Source organism: Acomys minous (genome assembly GCF_964271855.1).
Source record: "Acomys minous genome assembly, chromosome: 3".
In the NCBI taxonomy this organism is placed as follows: Eukaryota; Metazoa; Chordata; class Mammalia; order Rodentia; family Muridae; genus Acomys; species Acomys minous.
In genome coordinates, this window is record NC_140485.1 from 121210511 (window position 1) to 121230319 (window position 19809).

The 19809-nt window shown below is 41.3% G+C and overlaps 1 protein-coding gene and 1 long non-coding RNA gene across 4 annotated transcripts in view; one reads left to right on the top strand and one right to left on the bottom strand.

The window, feature by feature from the left end:
- LOC311595164 overlaps positions 1 to 4521 on the bottom strand; it is a 47590-nt gene extending 43069 nt beyond the window's left edge. For all 3 annotated transcript variants that reach the window (XR_014778335.1, XR_014778336.1, XR_014778337.1), the window contains exon 1: positions 4093 to 4521. This is a non-coding gene — a long non-coding RNA (uncharacterized lncRNA). The remainder of the gene's footprint in view (positions 1 to 4092) is intronic.
- Positions 4522 to 4773: 252 nt separating this feature from the next.
- HECA (hdc homolog, cell cycle regulator) overlaps positions 4774 to 19809 on the top strand; it is a 45489-nt gene continuing 30453 nt past the window's right edge. The window contains exon 1 of the mRNA XM_084777596.1: positions 4774 to 5246. Within this exon, the coding sequence (XP_084633722.1) occupies positions 4976 to 5246 (271 nt within the window). The 5' untranslated portion in view covers positions 4774 to 4975. The remainder of the gene's footprint in view (positions 5247 to 19809) is intronic.

Genomic DNA, 19809 nt, shown 5'->3' on the forward strand with positions numbered 1-19809 from the left:
CAGGGTTTCTCTGTGTAAAATTCCTGGCTGTCCTGGACATGCTTTTGTAGACCAGGCTGGCCTTGAACTCACAGAGATCTGCCTGCCTCTGCCTCCCGAGTGCTGGGATTAAAGGTATGTACCACATCTGGCCATAACCTAGATTTTATAATACTAATTTTCACAAAAAAATTCTGCATGCAAAACACTACATATAGAGTAGATATTTTCTGTTTTGGTTTTCAAAAAACACTGATAAGAATCCTATAAACTGACACCTTTTCAACAAAAATGGTCCACAGTTTAGAACACATTAGGGAAGCCAAGTGTGGAGTATGGGGGGTGGGCAGTTTGTCGTGAGGGAGAGGAAGTAGAGTGATAGTACAGTGTCCAGGGCAGACGATCTTGGAATAGATCATTCAGTAATCTGTTTCATGAAGAAAGTGTCCTCTTGGGATGACTGAGGATTAAGGCAAGTCCAAAGCCAAGGTGAAACAACACTATGAACAAAGACAGCTCAGAAGTAAACTTAACATACTTTTATATAGTCTAACTCTAGCCCAAATTTGGCTAATGTAAAGCACAGAAAAGACAAAGCATAAAAAGTCGAACCAACAAACATGGAAACAATGACCTTTCATTCCAACCTAGTCCTGAAGATTTGTTCATTTTTTTTCTCAAAGGTATAAATTGCTTATCTTCAAAGGCCTTGATTTATTGCTGTTTTTAAAAAAAGTCTGCAGAGAACTGTATGATAGGCCCATGGTGTTCAAGGGGAAAGAAAACAGAGTGGAATAGAGTTGCAATTTTTTGAAGTGTATTTCAGAGCACATGAATTGATCAGAGAAGTTAAAGATTAAAATGTCACGTGAGATGTTTACAGCCTAGCAAGCTCGATATCTTCAGTGTTAGTTTCTTTTTCTGGAAGTTTCAAAGGGGACAGATTTGCCCCATTCCCTTCCCCCGCCCCTCCCCCCCCCTCTCTCTCTGTGTGTGTGTGTGTGTGTGTGTGTGTGCAGTCTCCACTCCTAGACATGGTGGGAGATGGGAAGAGATTGTGATGTCAGGGTTCCGGTGACAGTCCATAGAGACAGAATGCAGAAAAGAGTGTCTTTTATTATCACTTGAATTTTGTTTCTAACATCTTGATCTTAGTGTCTTGCCTTTGTACCAATAAAACCGGAACTATAGCCTCTGTGTTAAATTTGACTAGGACTAAAATTAGATATGAGGGTTGAAAAATGGCCCAGCTTCTCCTTTTCAGTTTGCTGCAGTTTGAATGAAGAGAAGTTGACTCAAACAGTTAACTAGAACTGCAACTGTCTGGATGTCGGCGTGCTTTGAGCCAACTCTGTTTCGGTGGGAAGGTTATCCAATTCTTAAGTCTCAGTTATGTAGAGGTGAGAGGCAGCTGGTGTAGATACCTGTCTGCAGGGTTGTGTGTGCTAACTCTGACCAACATGGCATGGCAGCAGAGTGCTTGTTCAGGAAAATAATTATCTCAATTTTCTTGTACTCTAGCCTAAAACTTCATCTTCACCAATTAAAAAAAAAAAACAACAACTAAAACCAGGCCAAATGTAATATCAAAATATCTTGAACTCTCTCTCATGAGGCATGGCAATAATGAAGTTAATCAAGTTATAAGTGACTATATTTATGTATTATCGTAATGGAACTATGAAGCTCCACTGTCGTCCTCCTCCGTTTAATTAGTCACTCTCATAATTTCTTTCAGTTTTCAGATGGTCGTGATCATACTCCTTAATCCCCCAATTTTAAGTGGATACCAAACCTTGCTGTGTCTACCTCCAAGTCATCTTTCCTTTCCCTCATTTATTGTTCTTGTAATGTACTTAGTATTCCTAATGTACAATACACTGTGGTAAGCATACTGTATTTAGTAAGGCAGACACAGTTGCTGCCATCATAGGGAGGTCCAAACAAGAGGTAAACAATTTCATAGTACGTATGAAAGCCATTCTGGCGAAGAAGGTGTGGGTAGTCCACGGGGGCAATTCTAACTTTGGTTACTAGAGAAGACTTAGTAGGTTCTTAATGGGTTAGTGGACATATTAAAGTTCAGAAAAAATATAGGCAGAAGAGTGTCCTTTAGGTGTATTTCCACACAATTTTAAAATTAGTATTTCATACTTTTTTTTTTTTTTTTACTAAACAGGACTGTGGAGAAGGTTTCATATTAGACTGCAGTTAGAAACACTCCCACTCTCCCCTGCTCTATGGTGTGTGTGTGTGTGTGTGTGTGTGTGTGTGTGTGTGTGTGATATGTGAATGTATGACATCAAAACACAAGCACAAAATATCTATTCTCTAGGTGGGGAGATAGCTGAATTGGCAAAGTGCTTGTACCAGCATAAGAATCTGAATTCATCTCTGGCATCCATGTAAAAATTGGGCACAGAGGCACCTATCTCTAGTCCCAGGGCTGGGGAGACAAAGGTGGCTGGAGCTCTCTGGCTGGTCAGCCAACCTATCATTGAACTCCAGGTTCAATAAGAGACTCTGTCTGAAAAATAAGGTGGAAAGGAATAAAGGAAGACACCTCTGGCACATACATCCCTCCCCCACTTCTCTGTCTGTTTGTCTGTCTCTGTCTATCTGTCTGTCCCTGGCCCCTTCTGTCTCTCTCCCTACCTACCATCCATTTTAGGTATCATTTGGGCCTTCTGAAGGATTACTTTCATGTAACATATAGTGTATTGAGGACTAAAAAGGTCCATAATTTCCCCACTAAAAAAGTCCAACTAGCAACTGCTCTCAAGTATACAGTGCTATCCCTGTTGCTCCGTGCTCTGCCCACCAGAGTCCTGGCTAGGAAACTAGGCAGATGGCCCTTCTCTGAGCACTTCCTTGGCTGTCTCTCCCATCTTCTCAACACAGCCACAGTGCCTCGACTCAACGGCTGAGTTAATTAAAGATCACACTATAGGAAGAGGACACTGTAAAACCGAGTTAAAATAGTCTTTCTCTGTAGTCATAGATCAAGAACCCTATTTATACCTTCACCAAGTTCATGTCAGTGGCTTTTTACAGCACCCAAGACAAAAACATGGCGGTTTCATGTGAGGGAGATGGACAGGAAATACTTAAACATACACGTTACCAACATAATCAGAGGTAGACAATAAATACCAACTGGGATACTCTGACAGCCTTTCTGGGAAGGTGACTTCATGGGATCACTCTGAAGGAAGGGATCCGAGACCCAAAGCACAGAAAGGAGCTGGTCTGTGAAAATGGCAGAAGAGAGTTGCAGAAAAGGAGACTACGTCAAACTCTTCCCAGGAGCCTCAGGTCCTCACAAGATGTTCTTTCTATTTTTCTTGTATTGAAAATAGATTTTTTAGCCGGTTGACGGTGGTGCACACCTTTAATCCCAGCACTAGAGGTGGAGGCAGGTGGATGTCTGTGAGTTTGAGGCCAGCCTGGTCTACAGAGTGAGTTCCAGGACAGTCAAGGCTACACAGAGAAACCCTGTCTCAAAAAGCAAAAGCAAAAAAAGAAGAAAATAGTTTTTTTTTTCATACAATATATTCTGATATGGTTTCCCCTCTCCAGCTCTTCCAAGATCCTCACCACCTTCTTTACCAGCCAATTCCAAACTCTGGCTGTCTCTCCTTAGAAAACAAATATGCATCTAAACAATAATAAAACAGATATGATGGATGATAGGACAAAAGAAACAGAAGAGCAAAAAAAGCATGAGAAACACATATAGACAGGGGGCACACATACACACACACAGAGCTCTTACAGTGAGGAACTCCATAAAAACAGAAAACTGGAGGAAGAGGTCCCCCTCAGTCACAGTCATAGGGGAGGGGAGTAAGAGGAAAATAGGAGGGAGGGAGGAATGGGAGGATACAAGGGATGGGATAACAATTGAGATGTAATATGAATAAATTAATAAAATATATTTTAAAAAAACCCAGAAAACCGGAAGCCATGGTATGTATACAAAAGACCTGTAAGAAAAAGGAAACAAAAAGCCTAGACAAAACGTTATGAAACAAAGACCCTCCAAAGATCCAACCGAGTGCCTTTTGTGTTGGCCGTCTACTGCTGAGCATGGCCGTGCCCTCACCTCCTCACCTCTACTGTCTTCTTCACAGCGGGGCCACTCTCTCCAGACAACTCAAGTCTTGTTTGTGGGCCCTGGCTCCTCCAGGCTTCCTCCATTTCTGACAGAACACTTGTGTCTCTGGTTGGTAGGTCTGGGTTAAATGAGCTTCCAGCACAAGACTGAAGAAGTCCCATGCCGGAGATCATCTGCACTGTCCAGACACTCCTGTTTCTGTAGCATCACTGAGCCGCAGAGCCATTGAATGAATTATTGATCCAAAACCCTTTGTTTTCCTTTCCTGTTCTATCCACCTGTTTATTTTTCCAGACCATGTTGTAAGCCTTATAGTTCCTGTAAGGTCACAAGGTCAGCTAACTTCGCGAACACTCCACCTGCGGCTCAGACATGGCTGTCAGCACACTCGGGTAGCCCCGGGAGACACCCACCTACCCTAACCGCAATCAGAAGGCGTCTGGATGACGTCACCAGGGTCTGCGGACCGTGCGCGAGCGTGATGTCACGAGGGCTGGCCGACCTGTCGTGAGGTCACCTCGTGGGCGGGGCCAGGCTCAAGCCCCGGTGTCGTCACGGGCGGGGGCGGGCCTCAAGCGTGTCAGCGCAGCCGAATCAAAACAAGCCCGAGACCCGCCTTTTCCCTCGGGCTCCCTTAGCGTCTCGCTCAGCTCGCGGGCCCGTTGCGCCCGCGCGGCTGCGAGCCTCGGGTGGCCGCGCGTGGCCGCGCCGGCTTGTGCCGGGGAGGGCGCGGCGGCCGGGATGGCGCGGCGCGAGCCGCGCGGCGGGGCGGGCGCCTGAGGAGAGCGGCCGGCCCGCGCTCTCCGTGGCCGCCCCGGTACCGCGGGGAGCCGACTTCGTGGGCGCCGGGCACGGGACACCCGTGAGCGGGCCGGGGAGATGCCCAACCCCAAGAACAGCAAGGGCGGCCGCAAAAACAAGCGCGCCAACAGCAGCGGAGACGAGCAGGAAAATGGAGCCGGGGCCTTGGCGGCGGCGGGTGCGACAGGCGCGGCGGCCGGAGGGGCCCTGGTGGCGGCCGCGGGCTGCGGGGCGGTGTCGCCGGGCGCGGTGGGCACCGGGGGCGCAGCGGGCCCGGGAGGTTCGGGTACGGGCGCCGCCAACGCCACCGTCGCTGCGGGGGCTGCAGCTGCGGGAGACGCCAAGAACGGTAAGACGACAGCGGCGGGGCGAGCGCCAACTTCCTCCCCGACGGGCGGGCGCGGTGGCGGGGCCCTGGGTGGCGCGGGCGGCGCGTGGACAATGCGAGTCAGGAAGTGCTCGCCCCGCCTCACCGCCCCGCTGTGGCTTTCCCTTCGCGGTCCCCACGCGGAGTGGCGTGGACCTGGGCTGCGGGCCCAGCCGGGCTCGGGGCTCGGAGGGGAGCCCGGGCTTGCTTGTGCGGCGGCGGCTCTCGGTGGGTACCTGCTGCCAAGGGTGCCAGAGCAAGCTGAGTGTCCCAGGCTAGTGGGACGAGCCAGTCAGTTAGCTAGCAAGCAAAGGTGCTAAGTTAGAGCGATCTGGCTGAAAACTTCTCTGCTCACCCCTGACCCACCCACCTTTGCCCCCGTTGAAGAAAAGCTTCGATTTCCAGCAGATGTAGGCCTGCTGCCCTGATTGCCACAGGTGGAGAGGACAGAGATTGAGAGGGGTGCTGTGTGTGTGTGTGTGTGTGTGTTTGGGTGTGTATTCTTTTAATTTTGTGTCTCACTTGAGGAAGGAAGAGAATCTGAACTTGACTTCCGTTCCCAGCTTAGAGTTTTTGGTTTTTGTTTTTGTTTTTTTTTTTTAACCTCCTGTATAATGGTTTCACATTTGTTTTTCGACAGAAGCCTGGTAATCTTATGATCACCTGCATGATCCTTGGTGGTGGTGGTGGTGTGTGTGGGGGGATATGTAATAGCTAAGGTATGTCAGGATTTTTTTTTTCTTATTATGGAGACACGATTTACGTGACTAGATGCTTAACATTTATGTGGACAGTTTTAAAGTTTTTCTAGTCAGGCAGTTTTCCAGGGAAAGAATGTATATTTTAATGTAAGTAGACGAGACTAGTTATAATAGTTAGTTACATTTACTTTTTAACACAATTTTCATTTTTTTTGAAGCCATTTTCCATGTAGACAATCTCCCTTTAAAAGGGGTACAGCACTTTAACTCCAGTGCTTCCATAGGAGATAGACTACAGGCTGTTGGATACAGGCCCCGCTGGCCGGGCCCCTGCAATTTTGAAATAGGGAGCCTTATTTATCACCAGGCACAAACTTCCTCGTTTGTGAGTATTTGATAATACTCTTGGCTAGCCTGTGCATGTTCTTGCTTTCTTACTTCTTCCTTCTGATATGAGTGGGGTAGGGAAGAAGATACTTAGAACCTGTTTCCTCCTGTACAAACTTGATGGAGCGCGCCGAGCTGTACAGGTCCCTTAGAGGAGTCCTTTACTTTGAGGGAGGCTTAGAGTGGCCCTTTACCATCAACTTCCCAGTTCTTCTTATTTTAAAGGCTTATTATGTAAAGGCCAAATAAAAGCTCATTGCAAATAATAGATGATTGACGAATAATAGCTATTATTCATTTAAAATATTAATCAAAACGATTATTAAATTATTGTTATTTAATATGAAATACTAACATTAATTTTAAGCCAACAACTTTTAATATGTAGTGTTAATAGTACTGTATTAGATAGGTTCTGTGTTGGTGGTTATACATTAGGGCATCCTTGGTTCTCATGAAGCCCGTGTTGCTGTACTGTTTTACCATACTCTGAAATATATCTTAAAGTAATTGAGAAGGTTTTTCTTTGGCAAGTGGTACCTCCTAGATTGAAAAAACTAAGCCAGCTATGATGTCTCTGCTGTTCTTTTGAAGAAGAAAACTAGTAGATTTAGCAATATTGTATATACCTGTGTAAAGCTATCTATTTCTGATTAGGACTTTATTTTATTAGACGTGGACAAAGAAACAGTGGGTCCCTACACTGCTATAACCACAATCTCAGAAGTGTCAGATTCAAGAGCAGTGAGCTCAATTTTATGGAGCCCATTATTGGTGTTGCATTTGGTGACTGGCTTGCCATAACTAGAAGAGTCGCTCTGTGTTTCTGAAGACAGTGTTAATGTGGATCTGAGCCCTACACAAAATAAATAAGGAAAGCGTGTGTGTGTGTGTGTGTGTGTGTGTGTGTGTGTGCGTGTACACATACATACATATATATAAAGTGTAGATGTGGGGGAGAGGTGATACTGGTGAATTTTTATAGGAAGGAGCAATCATGACAACAAAGGTTCACTTTCCCTTTTCTATGTAACTGTTGTGTGTATGCAAACAGCATACTTTTTGAGGTCAGAAAACAACTTTCAGGAGTTCGCGCCTTCTTCCATGTGGATTTTGGGTATTGAATTCAGGTGGTAAGTCTTAGTGGTAAGTGCTCTTTCCCACTGAGCCATCCTGCTTGGCTCAAGACTCAATTATTTTTAAATTTTACATTGATTGGACTGCTTTACAGTTTCTAAGTGTATTTCAAGTTTTGCTTGTGATAGTAGATCCAGGATTATAAAGTTTTAAAAAGATAACTAAGTATTTACAGTCTTTTGTTGTTGTTGAGATATCTTAGCTATATAGCCCTCCGGCAGGTGTTAAACATGTTTCACATCTATTAAAATTTTAATGGTTTGTTCTGATCAAGTCAGTTTTTAATCTGTATTTGCATGGAAACTTAATGGCCAGTTAAAACTAGTAGTTGTTTCAGGTTTATAGAGTGGTTGTGTGTGCTGGAGGTGTGGGCCATTGTAGTTAGCAGAGCAGGGTAATATTAGCTCTTAGCTGTTCATTGTAAGTATAAATAATTCCTTGCTATAAAGAAGATTGCTAGCCAGGTGAAGTTTGGGGAAACTGTAGTGTGGCTGGAGGTGAGGAAGTTGAATAAGAATGCAAAGAATATTGTACCCCTAGTTTTTAGACACTAATTTATGAAGCCTGCAAGGATTGGAGGAAACAAGCAATGTGAGGAAGTGCCATCATCTTCCTATACAGTAAACATCTGTGTGCACATACTGGAACATTATGATTGTAGGTGGGCAAGATGTGTCGTTCATTATTTTTAGAGTCTAGTAATCAAGCAGTAGATTACAACTGGTTTCATTCTAAAATTCTGACTCCATTAGGCTGTTGCTTGTTTTTCTTCAGCTCTAAAAATATTTGAAACCTTGATTATGATATATCCAGTTTTCAGTGGGCCTGAATTGCACATACTTTTATAAATTCCTGTTTTGTGGCCGAGCAGCTTCATCATGATTCATTCCCAACACAGCCTTTAGGCTAATTCTGCCTTAAGTCATCTAACAGCTCTCTGAGATGTAGTTAGTGTTTGCCTTGCATTTTAGGACCCATTTTAAATTAGTTCCTCAGATTTCCTTGGGTAAGTTATTTAAGTTCTCTGAGCCTAGTTTCTGCATTTGTAAAATGAGATTATGGTACCTACCTAAATATGAAGCAAGATCACTATTATATATTAGAGTATATTAGAATAGTTCCAAAGGAATTTTTAGCGTTATTTGTATGTGTTGGATCCTGGAAAATAGTGTCTTGAAAGAGATTAATGGGCTCTGCATTAGTGGGAGAGGGAAGGAGGCAGGTTTGGGTAGAGGGGAGGTTGATCTGTGCTGTAGATGCACCAGAGACAGGATGGCTTTTCGATATTATTTAAACCTTGACATGTGAGAGATGTGAGGGCAGCCCCTCCCCCCTCACACTCATACTCGGCATTGATGGTCATTTGGACTTAAGTTGCTCGTTGCTCCCCTAGAAGATAGTAGACCTAGGGGTGGTCTCTCTGCTGGAGAACTTAAGTAAAGAGGAACTCGTTTTCCTGGCCGTTACCAGGTTCTTTCTTTAGACTACTAGTGCTCACCGGAACCAGTATGGGATACATAGACATCTTATTAACTGCTGAATAGTGAGGGCTAACCTGAGGGATAACCACTATTTAACATTATTTTGATAGGAAGGTAAGTTATGAATCATGTATCAGTTCGTACATTTTTGAGTACCATCTTAGTACCATCTATGAACAGGATTTGTATTTTGTTTTATTTTTGGATCAGTAAGAAAACTCTTTATAACCAGGTTTGTGGTATACTTTAAATGGATTGTCCCTTTTAGACATTTACTTTATTCATACACTTATAAATTACTTATATGAATCAGAAGTAAAATAAAGAATATTTGCCTGCTTTTCCTTCCTTCCTTTTTTTTCTGTGTGTGTGTGAAGGGTGGTCCTGGCTTCTTTCAATTGTGATTTCTTTGCTTCTGCCTCCTGAGTGATTCCCATGTTCACAGAACCCAGCTGCTGGACATTGTCTTTTTTTTTTTTTTTTTTTTGAGACAGGGTTTCTTTGTGTAGCCTAGCCTTGGCTGTTCTGGAATTTACTCTGTAGACCAGGCTGGCCTTGAACCCACAGTGATCTGCCTGTCTCTGCCTCCCGAGAGCTGGGATTAAAGCTGTTCACCACCACCGCCTGGCTGGACATGGTCTCTTGAGTCTTTGCAGTGGGGATTGGTGGAAATCCTGCTTCCTACATCAGATTACTCCTCTCTACTTCTTACAGGATTAGTGATTAAATTGTAGAAATTAAACTTGCAGTGTCAGATTTACCTTAGGTCTAGGAATATAAAATATTCCTCAGAGAATTGAGGTAGACATAGGGTATGTACAGCACTCCTAACACAAAGGAGAATGGAGAAATTCCAGGCCAGCCTGAGCTACACAGGAGTCTGCCCCTAAGCCATAAACCAAATAAAAAGCCAGGAGGCAAAACTGGTAGTTATTTTGTAGCTTAGCCTTCTTATGAGTTCACGTCAAGCTTTTAGCTCTGCTAAATTTTAATTAATTTGGTTAAAGAACTTGAAGGTAACCAAAGGAATATGTTAAAAGAAGGGGACAATCTGTCTTGAGAATTTGGTGACTTCTTCTCATACATCCTGAAGAGATTTATGTAAAACAGTGGTTCTCATCCTTCCTAACGCTGTGTGACCTTTAATGCAGCTCCTTATGTTGTGGTGACCCCAACCATAATGTTATTTTCATTGTTACTTCATAACTGTAATGTTGCTACTGTTACAGTTGTAATGTAATATCTATATCTGATATGTGACCTCCATGAAAGGGGCACTCTACCCCTGAAAGGGGACCCACAGGCTGAGAACCACTGATTTGAAATACTATGTTGGCTTGGAGATAATAGTTCAGTGATAGAGCACTTGCCTAGCCTATGTATGAGGCTCTGGCATCAATTTTCAGCATTGGGATTCAGGGAGAGGAGAAAGAGAAGAGGAATTGGAAAGATGGCTCAGTGGTTAAGAGCTCTTCTTGCTCTTGCAAAGGATCTGGTTTGATTCTCAGCACCCATATTGTGGCTCACAGCTGTCTGGAACTCCAGTACCAGGATCTGACACCCTGTTCTGGTCTCTGTGGACACTGTATGCTTGTGGTATACAGGTATACGTGCCAGCAAAACACTCATATACATGAACTAAAACTACATAAATCTAAAAAAATTAAGAAAAACTTGTGATATGCCAAATTCTTTTCACATTTCTAGTCAAACATATAATTCCACCACTGAGAGATCACAAATGTTTATATTTTGACATACTTTCAGGCTTAAAGTTTATTTTGTATTTTTTTCATAGACTTTTTCCCTAAGAAGAGCTTCCCTAGGAACTTTTTTTCTCTTAAAAATTCTTCAAAAATATCTCTATCTCTATCTCTGTCTGTCTGTCTGTCTAACTTTGTATGTATCCTAGAACTTGCTCTATAGACCAGGCCAGCCTCAAATGCTGAGATCACCTGTCTCTGCCTTCTGAGTGCTGGGGAAGCATGCACTACCATTGGCCAGCTCTTCAAAAATCATTTTAATTTCATATCTGAGAAAGTACAATAGTAAGACTCAGGTGTAAAGAAATTTTAATCTAGCAACATGGCTGCTTTGGCAAGGGATCACATCCAAAGACCTAGGTCTGTGTGATTCAGCGGGAATACAGACACACCTTTAATTCCTCTGCCTGGAATACACACCATTAACCCCTCTGGAATTTAGTACATACCTTTAATCCCAAACAGTGATGTCTAATTGAGAGGAAGACAAAGTGACAAATCAGAGAAAGATTTGACAGAAAGAGTTATGAGAACAGACAGGAAAGAGAAGCTATTTAAGAGCACTGGGGAGGGAGAGGGAGAGGGAGGGAGAGAGAGAGAGAGAGAGAGAGGGAGAGAGAGGGGGGGGAGAGAGAGCGCAAGAGAGTTGGTGGAGACAGTACAGTAGAATTCAGGAGTACAGCTTAGTTCAGTTCAGTTCAGTTCAGTTGAATGCAGCTGCGTTTGTGCAGTTCAGTTCATGGAGTTCAGAGACAGTTTTTCTAAGTGGAGCAATTCAGTGAGAAGCAGAGAGAAGCCAGTTTGAATCAGTCAGCTTGGAGAGGAGTTTTGAGCAAGAATAGCTGAGTTGAATAAGTCAGCCAGAGTTCAGAAAGAATTAGAAAGATTGAGTTTATTCAGCAATAAATCTTGGAAGCATATAACATTCTAGGCCTATGTTAGCAGACAGAAGTTGGAAGCTAAAGCTTTCAAGGTCTGGGCTTGCAGAGACACCCCCCACCCTGCTCCCAATACCAGTGGACCCACATGAAACAGCTATATCTATGAACAGGGATTACAGGCGTGTGCCACCATGCCCACGTCAATAAGCCTATTTTTTAAAAATGAATTTTAACACAGAGATTGTGCCGTAGAAAAGCCATGCCAGTTTTCTGTTGCTCTGCACAGTACCCTTATTCCATGGCCTTTCTAGTCCCTAGTTCTTAGTTTTACAAGCGTGCTAGAGGATTTCTGGTACCCATGAAGGTCTCAGCATCAGGAAAGTGCTGTTTGGATTCAGTGCTTAGAGCAGATGCTATTGCGCTTAGGGGAGGCTAGTGATTTGGTAGCTCACGGAGATTCAACAAATTATGTAGTAATGGTAGATAATGAATTAGATGGTGATAGTGAAGGCACAAGAATAGATGATGAAATTCTGTCTGTACCATTCTAATGTTAACATTGAAGATGACTTTGACATTAAATGAGGTTTTACTTAAGCACTGCTTTGATAAATAATTTTCCTTCTTCCATCATTTCTCTCCAGTTTAATTGAAAACAAATCAAATGATTTGGAATAAATAAATAAAACAAGATGTGAAATAGTTATATCTTCCTTATAAAAAAATAAACACAAGTGTGTTGCTGCATGTACTGTTGGTGCAGCTGTGAAATACAGAGCAGGAGTGTGTGTATGTAGTGTAGTAGTGCCTAGTAGCTACAGGGGCTGGAGGTAAAGATGGAGAGGTGAAAAGAGCATGTGGAGCTGAAGATTGATCTATTTAAGCAACAACCAGAGTTCATTCTGTTAGTATGTTCATTGTTTTGTTTCACGCATTTATCCATCTACTAGACATTTATTATGTGCTTATTGTATTCTGTAAAGGGAAGTATAATCTTAAATTATACTTGGGAGCACCAGGATCCACATTAAACATGTTCCAAGTAGGAGGAAGTGAGAAAGGCCTTGAGTTTTGGTTGCTGTCAGAATGATGTGATTGCAGTAGGATGGTGCTGAGTAGTCAATTTGATTGTTTGGTAGCCAGTGAACTATCCACCATCTAGCAAAGATTTTAACCAAGGTCAGCTGCAGAAGTCTGTAACCACAGGGCATTGATAAGCATGTTGAGTAATTGTCTATTTTAACAAGATGGTTATCTTTGGATACAGCAAGTTGGGATTTGGAAGTCAAATCTGCCACAGCCCTTCGATTATGATTTTCCAGAATGGTAGTAGGTGTTTGTCATCCTGTGTTCTCTCATCCAAGCATGAAAGATTAGCTAATTGAGGTTAATGTCAGACTTAAATGTCAAGGGCAGGGGGCCTAGGACCTTCTTAACAGAAAGGCATTTGTTTCCCAGAGGAGGGGCTTGTCCTTTTGGTGTATTTTTTCTCACCTTCATCAGAGGTGGCCCCTGTTCATGGTTGGACTAATTTGTCATTTTTATTATCATCTTGTTATTTTTAAAATTATAAATTTTGGTGGCAGGCAGTGCTACCATTTGTAAAAAGTGATTTTGCATATGTGTATGTATTTATTTTAACTTTATTTCAGAACGTGTCCAAATCTTAGTGTTTGATAGAATAGAAACTTGCTTTATTTCATCAATACTATACTTTAACTTGGTTATTCTTGAGCGCTTTTTTAAAAACGGTAAAATAGTGAGTAGTATTTCTAATACTTATAAATTATGTTGTAATTTATCAGCTATGGAAAGGGGAAGCAAGTTATTTGTACTTAGGAAGATAAACCTTGAGTTATACTTAGGAAGATAAACCCTGAGAACAATCTAAGAAAATATACTAAGAGGGAACTTTAAGAAAGAAGATGACCTAGTGAGGAAGGGTTAAATGTTAATCATCTAAGCAGTTAGCTTAGACTCATTTGATAAGTTAACTTGGTTCTCAGATACACTCAGTACAGTGAAGTTCATGCTGAAACTGTCAGGAAGGAAACGCATCCCTTCTATCTTTTGAGGTTCAGGCTTTGAGGGACTGCAGATTAGATTATCACAGAAATATGTGGAACAGCTAGAATTTGAGACCAATTTAATGGTAAGGAGTAAGTGGAGAAGGGGCACTTCTGGGGAAGGTCAACTTTGTGGAACAATAAATTAACTCATATAATATTTGGAAGATAGCAAAGATTTGTGATGGTGTCTCTTTTGTGTAGTAAGGATCAGTCTCAGTAAGGGAATTTTTGGTAGTTGAAGAGGGAATAGGGGATTGCTCTGCTTTTAGGCAGATAAGAGATTTTCAAAAGTAAAAGTTCTCAAATAAAAATACTTTTGTAAAGAAAATTATTTGACCATAATGACATATTTTTGACTCATAATATTTTGACACTCGATTTATACCACTGCCCCAAGCACAATTAGAGATAATAAAATGTAACTCACATTTCAGAATTTAGAATTTCTGTTTATTTCATTTCATTGACCATTCACTTGGTATAGAATGCTTTAAAGCTTGTATAAAACTAATCAAGAGGATGCATTCTGGCAAAAATTAACAGAACATGAGATTACTACTATAAATTAAGGAGGCCATACTTGAATGTATATCTTCCCCTGGGGTAAGCATAGGTTTGGCTATACTTGAGATCATATCCCTTCACATTATAAAAACATGTCAGGAGAGCCTTTCTGATGTTGGGATAGAATCACAAGCTCTGTTTGACATTACTTACTGAGCATTTCTGAGTATGATGATCATTTCACCATGATGTTTCCTAGAATTCTATTATATCAAAACTTACTACTACTTGTTATGACTAACACAGTGTCTGGATAGAAATGGAAACTGGGCAATGTACAGAATTAAGTTCTAGCTGTTTTTTATTGGCCACAGATGTAGCCTGTAATCTGAGCGACTGAGCCTGGAATAGTTGGCAGCAGTTGTTAATGCACAAATATGGTCAGCCTGGAGCAGTGATAGCAGAAGTCATGGCATTGAGAACTACAAGTGTCCTTCAGTGGTTAAGGAAGTGTGCATATCTAACGTATGGGGCAGCGCAAAGACTTCTTCCACAGGGCTCTCAGCTTCCTCCTCTATGTGTTCTTACCCTGTAGTGCTTACGGTAAAGTAGCAATAGAGGCCATTAAGAGAAAGCTTCTGGTCAGGAATCTCTTGCCTTTTCTCCTCCTATTCTACTCTCTTTTCTTCCCTTCCTTGCTGGGAATTGAACCCAATGCCTCTTCATACTTGCAAGAAAAGCATACTATCACTAAGCTAGACCCTAGCCTGTGGGATATTTATTTCTTCATATTGTCTGGCATGAATTTTGAACACCGTTTTTTTTTTATCTTTGACAGTCACATAAATGAAAAAAATAACATAATTTGCATTTGGAAGATTCTCAGAGAGTAAAGATATTATCTGTATATTTGTCATTTTATTTATCCTATCTTAGTTTTTGTGTTTTATTGATTTGCAGTCTTTATATATTCAGGGTTTTTTTTTTTTTGCATTTGTTTGTTTAATTTTACTATTTGTCTTTCAGCTTTAAGTTGGTCTATATTAGCTGGAAATGTTTTGTATGATTATAAACTATTGACATAGAAACAGAGCCTCCAGAAAAGCAGAGGAAATTTTGGAAGTTTGTGCGTCACATAAAGTTAATGACACGTAAGACCATTGAACACCAGTTGCACAGTAATGCTGTAAAGCTTATGGACCTTTGAATACTTCCGGTTTGTCTGCTGATCTGACCGCAGTCTCTGCTGCCCTCCTCTGTGACTCTCTTCATCCCCGGCCTCCACAGCAGTAGACAGCTGAGTTCAGCGCTCACCATCAGCCTCTCAGATTTTTTGCAGTTTTTAATGCCATCTAAGTAGCATGTTGCTGCTGGTAGATAAAGGCTCCTGTTCCCTCTTCTCATGAACCAGGTTGCAAACTGAGGCCTCTTAAGGCCAAATTGCCTATTCCTAGTTATGGTAACAAACTTAAATTCAGACTCAGAAGAAAGGTTTCATTTTTCTCATTCAGACGCTTGAACTGAAATGATATGTGTATGTTAATAAGAACATGTGCTCAAGCCAGGCGAGGTGGTACATACCTGTAATCCCAGCACTCAGGGAAGCAGAGGCAGGTGGATCTCTGTGAGGCCAGCTCTGTCTAGGAAGCGAGTCCAGGACAGCCAAGGCTACCCAGAGAAACCCTGTCTTGGGCAGGGGCGGGGGCGTGGGTGGAAAGAATATGTGCTCTGTTGAATCAAGAGTTTATTCATACACTGTGCATGATGCTGATCCAGACAGACTGACACCTGCCTAAGTGTCAACTACTTCAAAAAGGCACCCAGACTCACTGGTTATGCTAAAGAATGGGATAGAAAGGCACAGGTTACCACCAAGAGAGGTACCGATTGTACATTGGTGTTGCCATTTTGCAAGATTATTGAACCTTGCCAAGGCTTGTTTTTAAAGTAGTGCACATGTGTCTGCTTGTGTGTATGCCTGTGTGTGTATATGTTTTCTGATGTGATATATAGTGTGTTGTGGGCTGTGCCATAGTACACAGGTGGAAGTTTGTGGAGTGGATTCTGCCCTGGTGTGGTTTCCTGGGATCAAACTCAGGTTGGGTGGCAATCTCCTTTATCCATTAAGCCATTTCTCTGGCCCTAAGCTCGAGTTTTATCTAGCGAAAGTGGGGGAACATGATATTACTTGTGTGAGCCTTCTACAAACCATAAAGCTGTTTGAAAACGCAATTAGTTGTGCCATGATCTGGGGGTTTTAGTGCTCTCTGGATGAGTTTTTGCTTCTCAGTTCGTGAAGGAGAGTGGCTGCTTTCCAACTAGTGATGAATGCGTACTCTGATTTGTTGGAAGAATCCAGGACAGACCTTGGCCTTCCTCCAAGGAGTTCACAGTGAATGCTAATTTTCCAAAATTCATGCATTGCTTTTGTAGGGGGGAGGGGGGCTTTTGTTTCTCTACAGATTTGGATATGAGAGCTCTTACTGTGTAGATTTCCCTAGAGAACCTTCCTCTTGGTCTCAGAAAAAAATAGGTTATTTGAGTTAGTCTTTCTAGACTTTGTACAAAAGGCTTTATGATACAATTTAATTTCTAGACTTTTTGTTAGTTTATATATGATACTTTATTTTTTCCTTTAACTTTGAAATGAATAATTTTGAATCATGGAGAATGGCTTTAGTACAAAACTGTGTCTGTGCTCCACAAAAGTTAGAAAATGAATGTTTAGTTGTAATGGCACCCCTAGCTAAAACAATCAGTGGGAGTTTGTTAGTTGCCACTTATTAGTTTTCCTTAGAACATTTTATGCACTACCCTTAAAGGGTTGTATCATAGCTGGCCACAGTTTGTGTGAATATATGTGGTAAATTGCTAGACCCAGAGGACAATAGTCATGATTCATTCTTGGGTTGCTTTCATTTTCACTGAAGTATGTATAAGACTTAGTACAAGCCTTTCCTTGTTGTAACATATTTTTTTTTTTTATTATTATTTGCTGGTTGCTTATAGAGCATTTGAGAAGTATTCTTTTGAGTTTGGCAAAGGCTTGCCTCCCTATATCCTAGTAGAATGAGTGTTAGGGTGATAGCTAGAAAGCATTTTTCAGGTTATTTTGAAGGGAAAATGGCAGTAAAAAGCATATTATTTTGGAGATTTCAGCTCAGCAAAATAAATAAGTAAATACATTTTTTTTTAAACTTTAGGATATGAGTATAGGGTAGAGGAAAGACATTAGCTATATTGTGATGAGATTTTATTGGTTTAAAGTCAAATCATCTTTACAGTTTGTGTGTTAATCCAACATAATATACCTGAAAGAGGCTGAACGGGGACTCAGTGCCCAGTGCTTTTTCTGCTGTCTAGGTTGATATTCTCCATACCAACAGAATGGTGTTCCTTGACTTTCTTTCCAAGGAAAACTGCTTTTCCCCCTCTATTGAGTGACAAGTAAGCTTTTGTTATGACTTTCCCCTTTTCTTTTGAACTTAGCGGCTCTGTTAACTAGAGTAGATTTATTTCCTTTGTTTTTTTGTTGATGTCAAGTGAAAGGATAGGGTCAGGAAGCCTTTATGCTGTGATTGGGTTTGAATATTTCTTTAATGTGGTTTAACATAGAAAGTTAAGTAAATTTGAGTGTTAAGTATGAGCATTTTAAGCATTCTGTTCTTAGTTCAGAACTTTATGTGCCATAGTCTATCTGGTTACTTGAAATTATTGGTCACTATCTATGTGCTCTTTTTTAAGTGGTGCTGGGGATTCAAACCAGGTCCATGAATATGATAGACAAGTATTTTTGCCCCTGAGCCGTATCCCTAGCCGAGCTCTATCCTCTTATTAATGTGTGTGCTGATTGGTGGGGATGGGAGAAGGAAGGTCACTGCGAAACTAAATGCTCTTGAGTTTATGACTAAAGGATCCTCTGTGTGTCAGGAAGCATTTGTAGCCTCTGCATGAGGGGATTTACTTATTTCTAGTCTGTGGAACTATGATATTTTTAAAGAATCTTTCAGAAAAAAGCATGGATCATTTTCTCTATTCTGAAAATCAAACTGAAGCAGCCATATTTTGGGTCTATATCCATTTGGTTCTTTACATGGCTTATGTTAGAAAATGAAAATAGGAATTTTCAGGCTTAGGGAGGTTATCGATGTATCTGTCTTACTGATATCAGCCCGTTGGGAATTTAAAAATGGGTAAAATATCTTTCTGTGTTTAGTTTGAATCTGAAGTGAGGTTAGCTTTTAGGTATTTAATTTAAGGAAAGAGTAGGTCTAGGAGAATAGAGTCGATATGCTGAAATAACAAAAAGTCTATGATGTTAAATACAGAAGATATGTTTGGAGTGAGGCTTCTTATGTTTGTTTATTTGGTATGTGAAGCTTCTGTGTTTATTTGTATACAGTAGCTTACTTTAATAACATCGTGTGAATCCAAGCATAAAACATGGTTATCAGAACATAATTTTATATGTTCAATTTGCTACCTACTTTGGTAGCAGTCTCTCATTAAAGTAGCATAAGAGAGGGTAAAGTTAAACTCAAACCAGAGGCTAAAACTCTTAGTTTAAGTGGTCTTATTGTAGTCCCTGCAACTATTTGAAACAAGTTAACAAAAACATTTTTGGAAGTACTAGTTTTCCACTATGTGTACAATTTAGTATTTTTAAGTGGAGAAAAATTACTCAAACCTATTTTTTAAAAATGTAAATCTTGGGGCTGGAGAGATGGCTCAGAAGTTAAGAGGCTGACTGAGAGGTTAAGAACTGATCTTCCAAAGGTCTGGAGTTCAATTCCCAGCAAGCACGTGGTGGGTGGCTCACAACCATCTATGAGAAGATCTGGTGCCCTCTTCTGGCCTGCAGGCATACGTGCAGGCAAAACACTGATACATAATAAATAAATAAATCTTTTTAAAAAACAATTAAACCTTTATTTTTTTCTTTTTTGTTTTGTTTTGTTTTCAAGACAGGATTTCTCTTTTGTAGCCTTGGCTGTCCTGGCTGTAGACCAGGCTATCCTAAAACTCAGAGATCTGCCTGCCTCTGCCTCCCTGAGTGCTGGGATTACAGGCACATGGCACTTCTCTTGGGTAAATTTAAATCTTTTTAAAGTTTCATTTAAAAAAAAAGTGTACTGGTTAATAATGGAGTAATCCTTAAGCACCAAGTAGCAGAGGTGTGGCATGGGCATCAGGGAGGCCTGTGTCCGTTCTTTTCCATGTTCATATAGTGGTTACAGTGACGTCTCAGGAAGGGCTAAAGCAGAAGCCGAGGCTTTGCTTGTGACCTGGTAGGTGATCTGACAAATGGGAAAGACAGGCAAGCAGGCAAGTGCTTCTGCAGTTGTTTGCATATGGTCCGAGGACTTCTGGTTTTGGTCTGGGCTTCTCAGTTTTCTAAATGTGTGTAAGACATGATCATAGCCTTTTCAGAATGCTGATATGAAAGCAGTAATCAAATTTTATCTGTTTATATCTCTGCATTTTAGGTAGTCATACCCAGTTTTTGAAAGGTTTGAATAGGCGAAAGAACAGTTTCCAGTTTAATGTAAGCATTGTCATTTTTATTTGATAACTAGCTACTTAAAAATAGTTGATGGTGATTAATATGGACACTTCTGACTG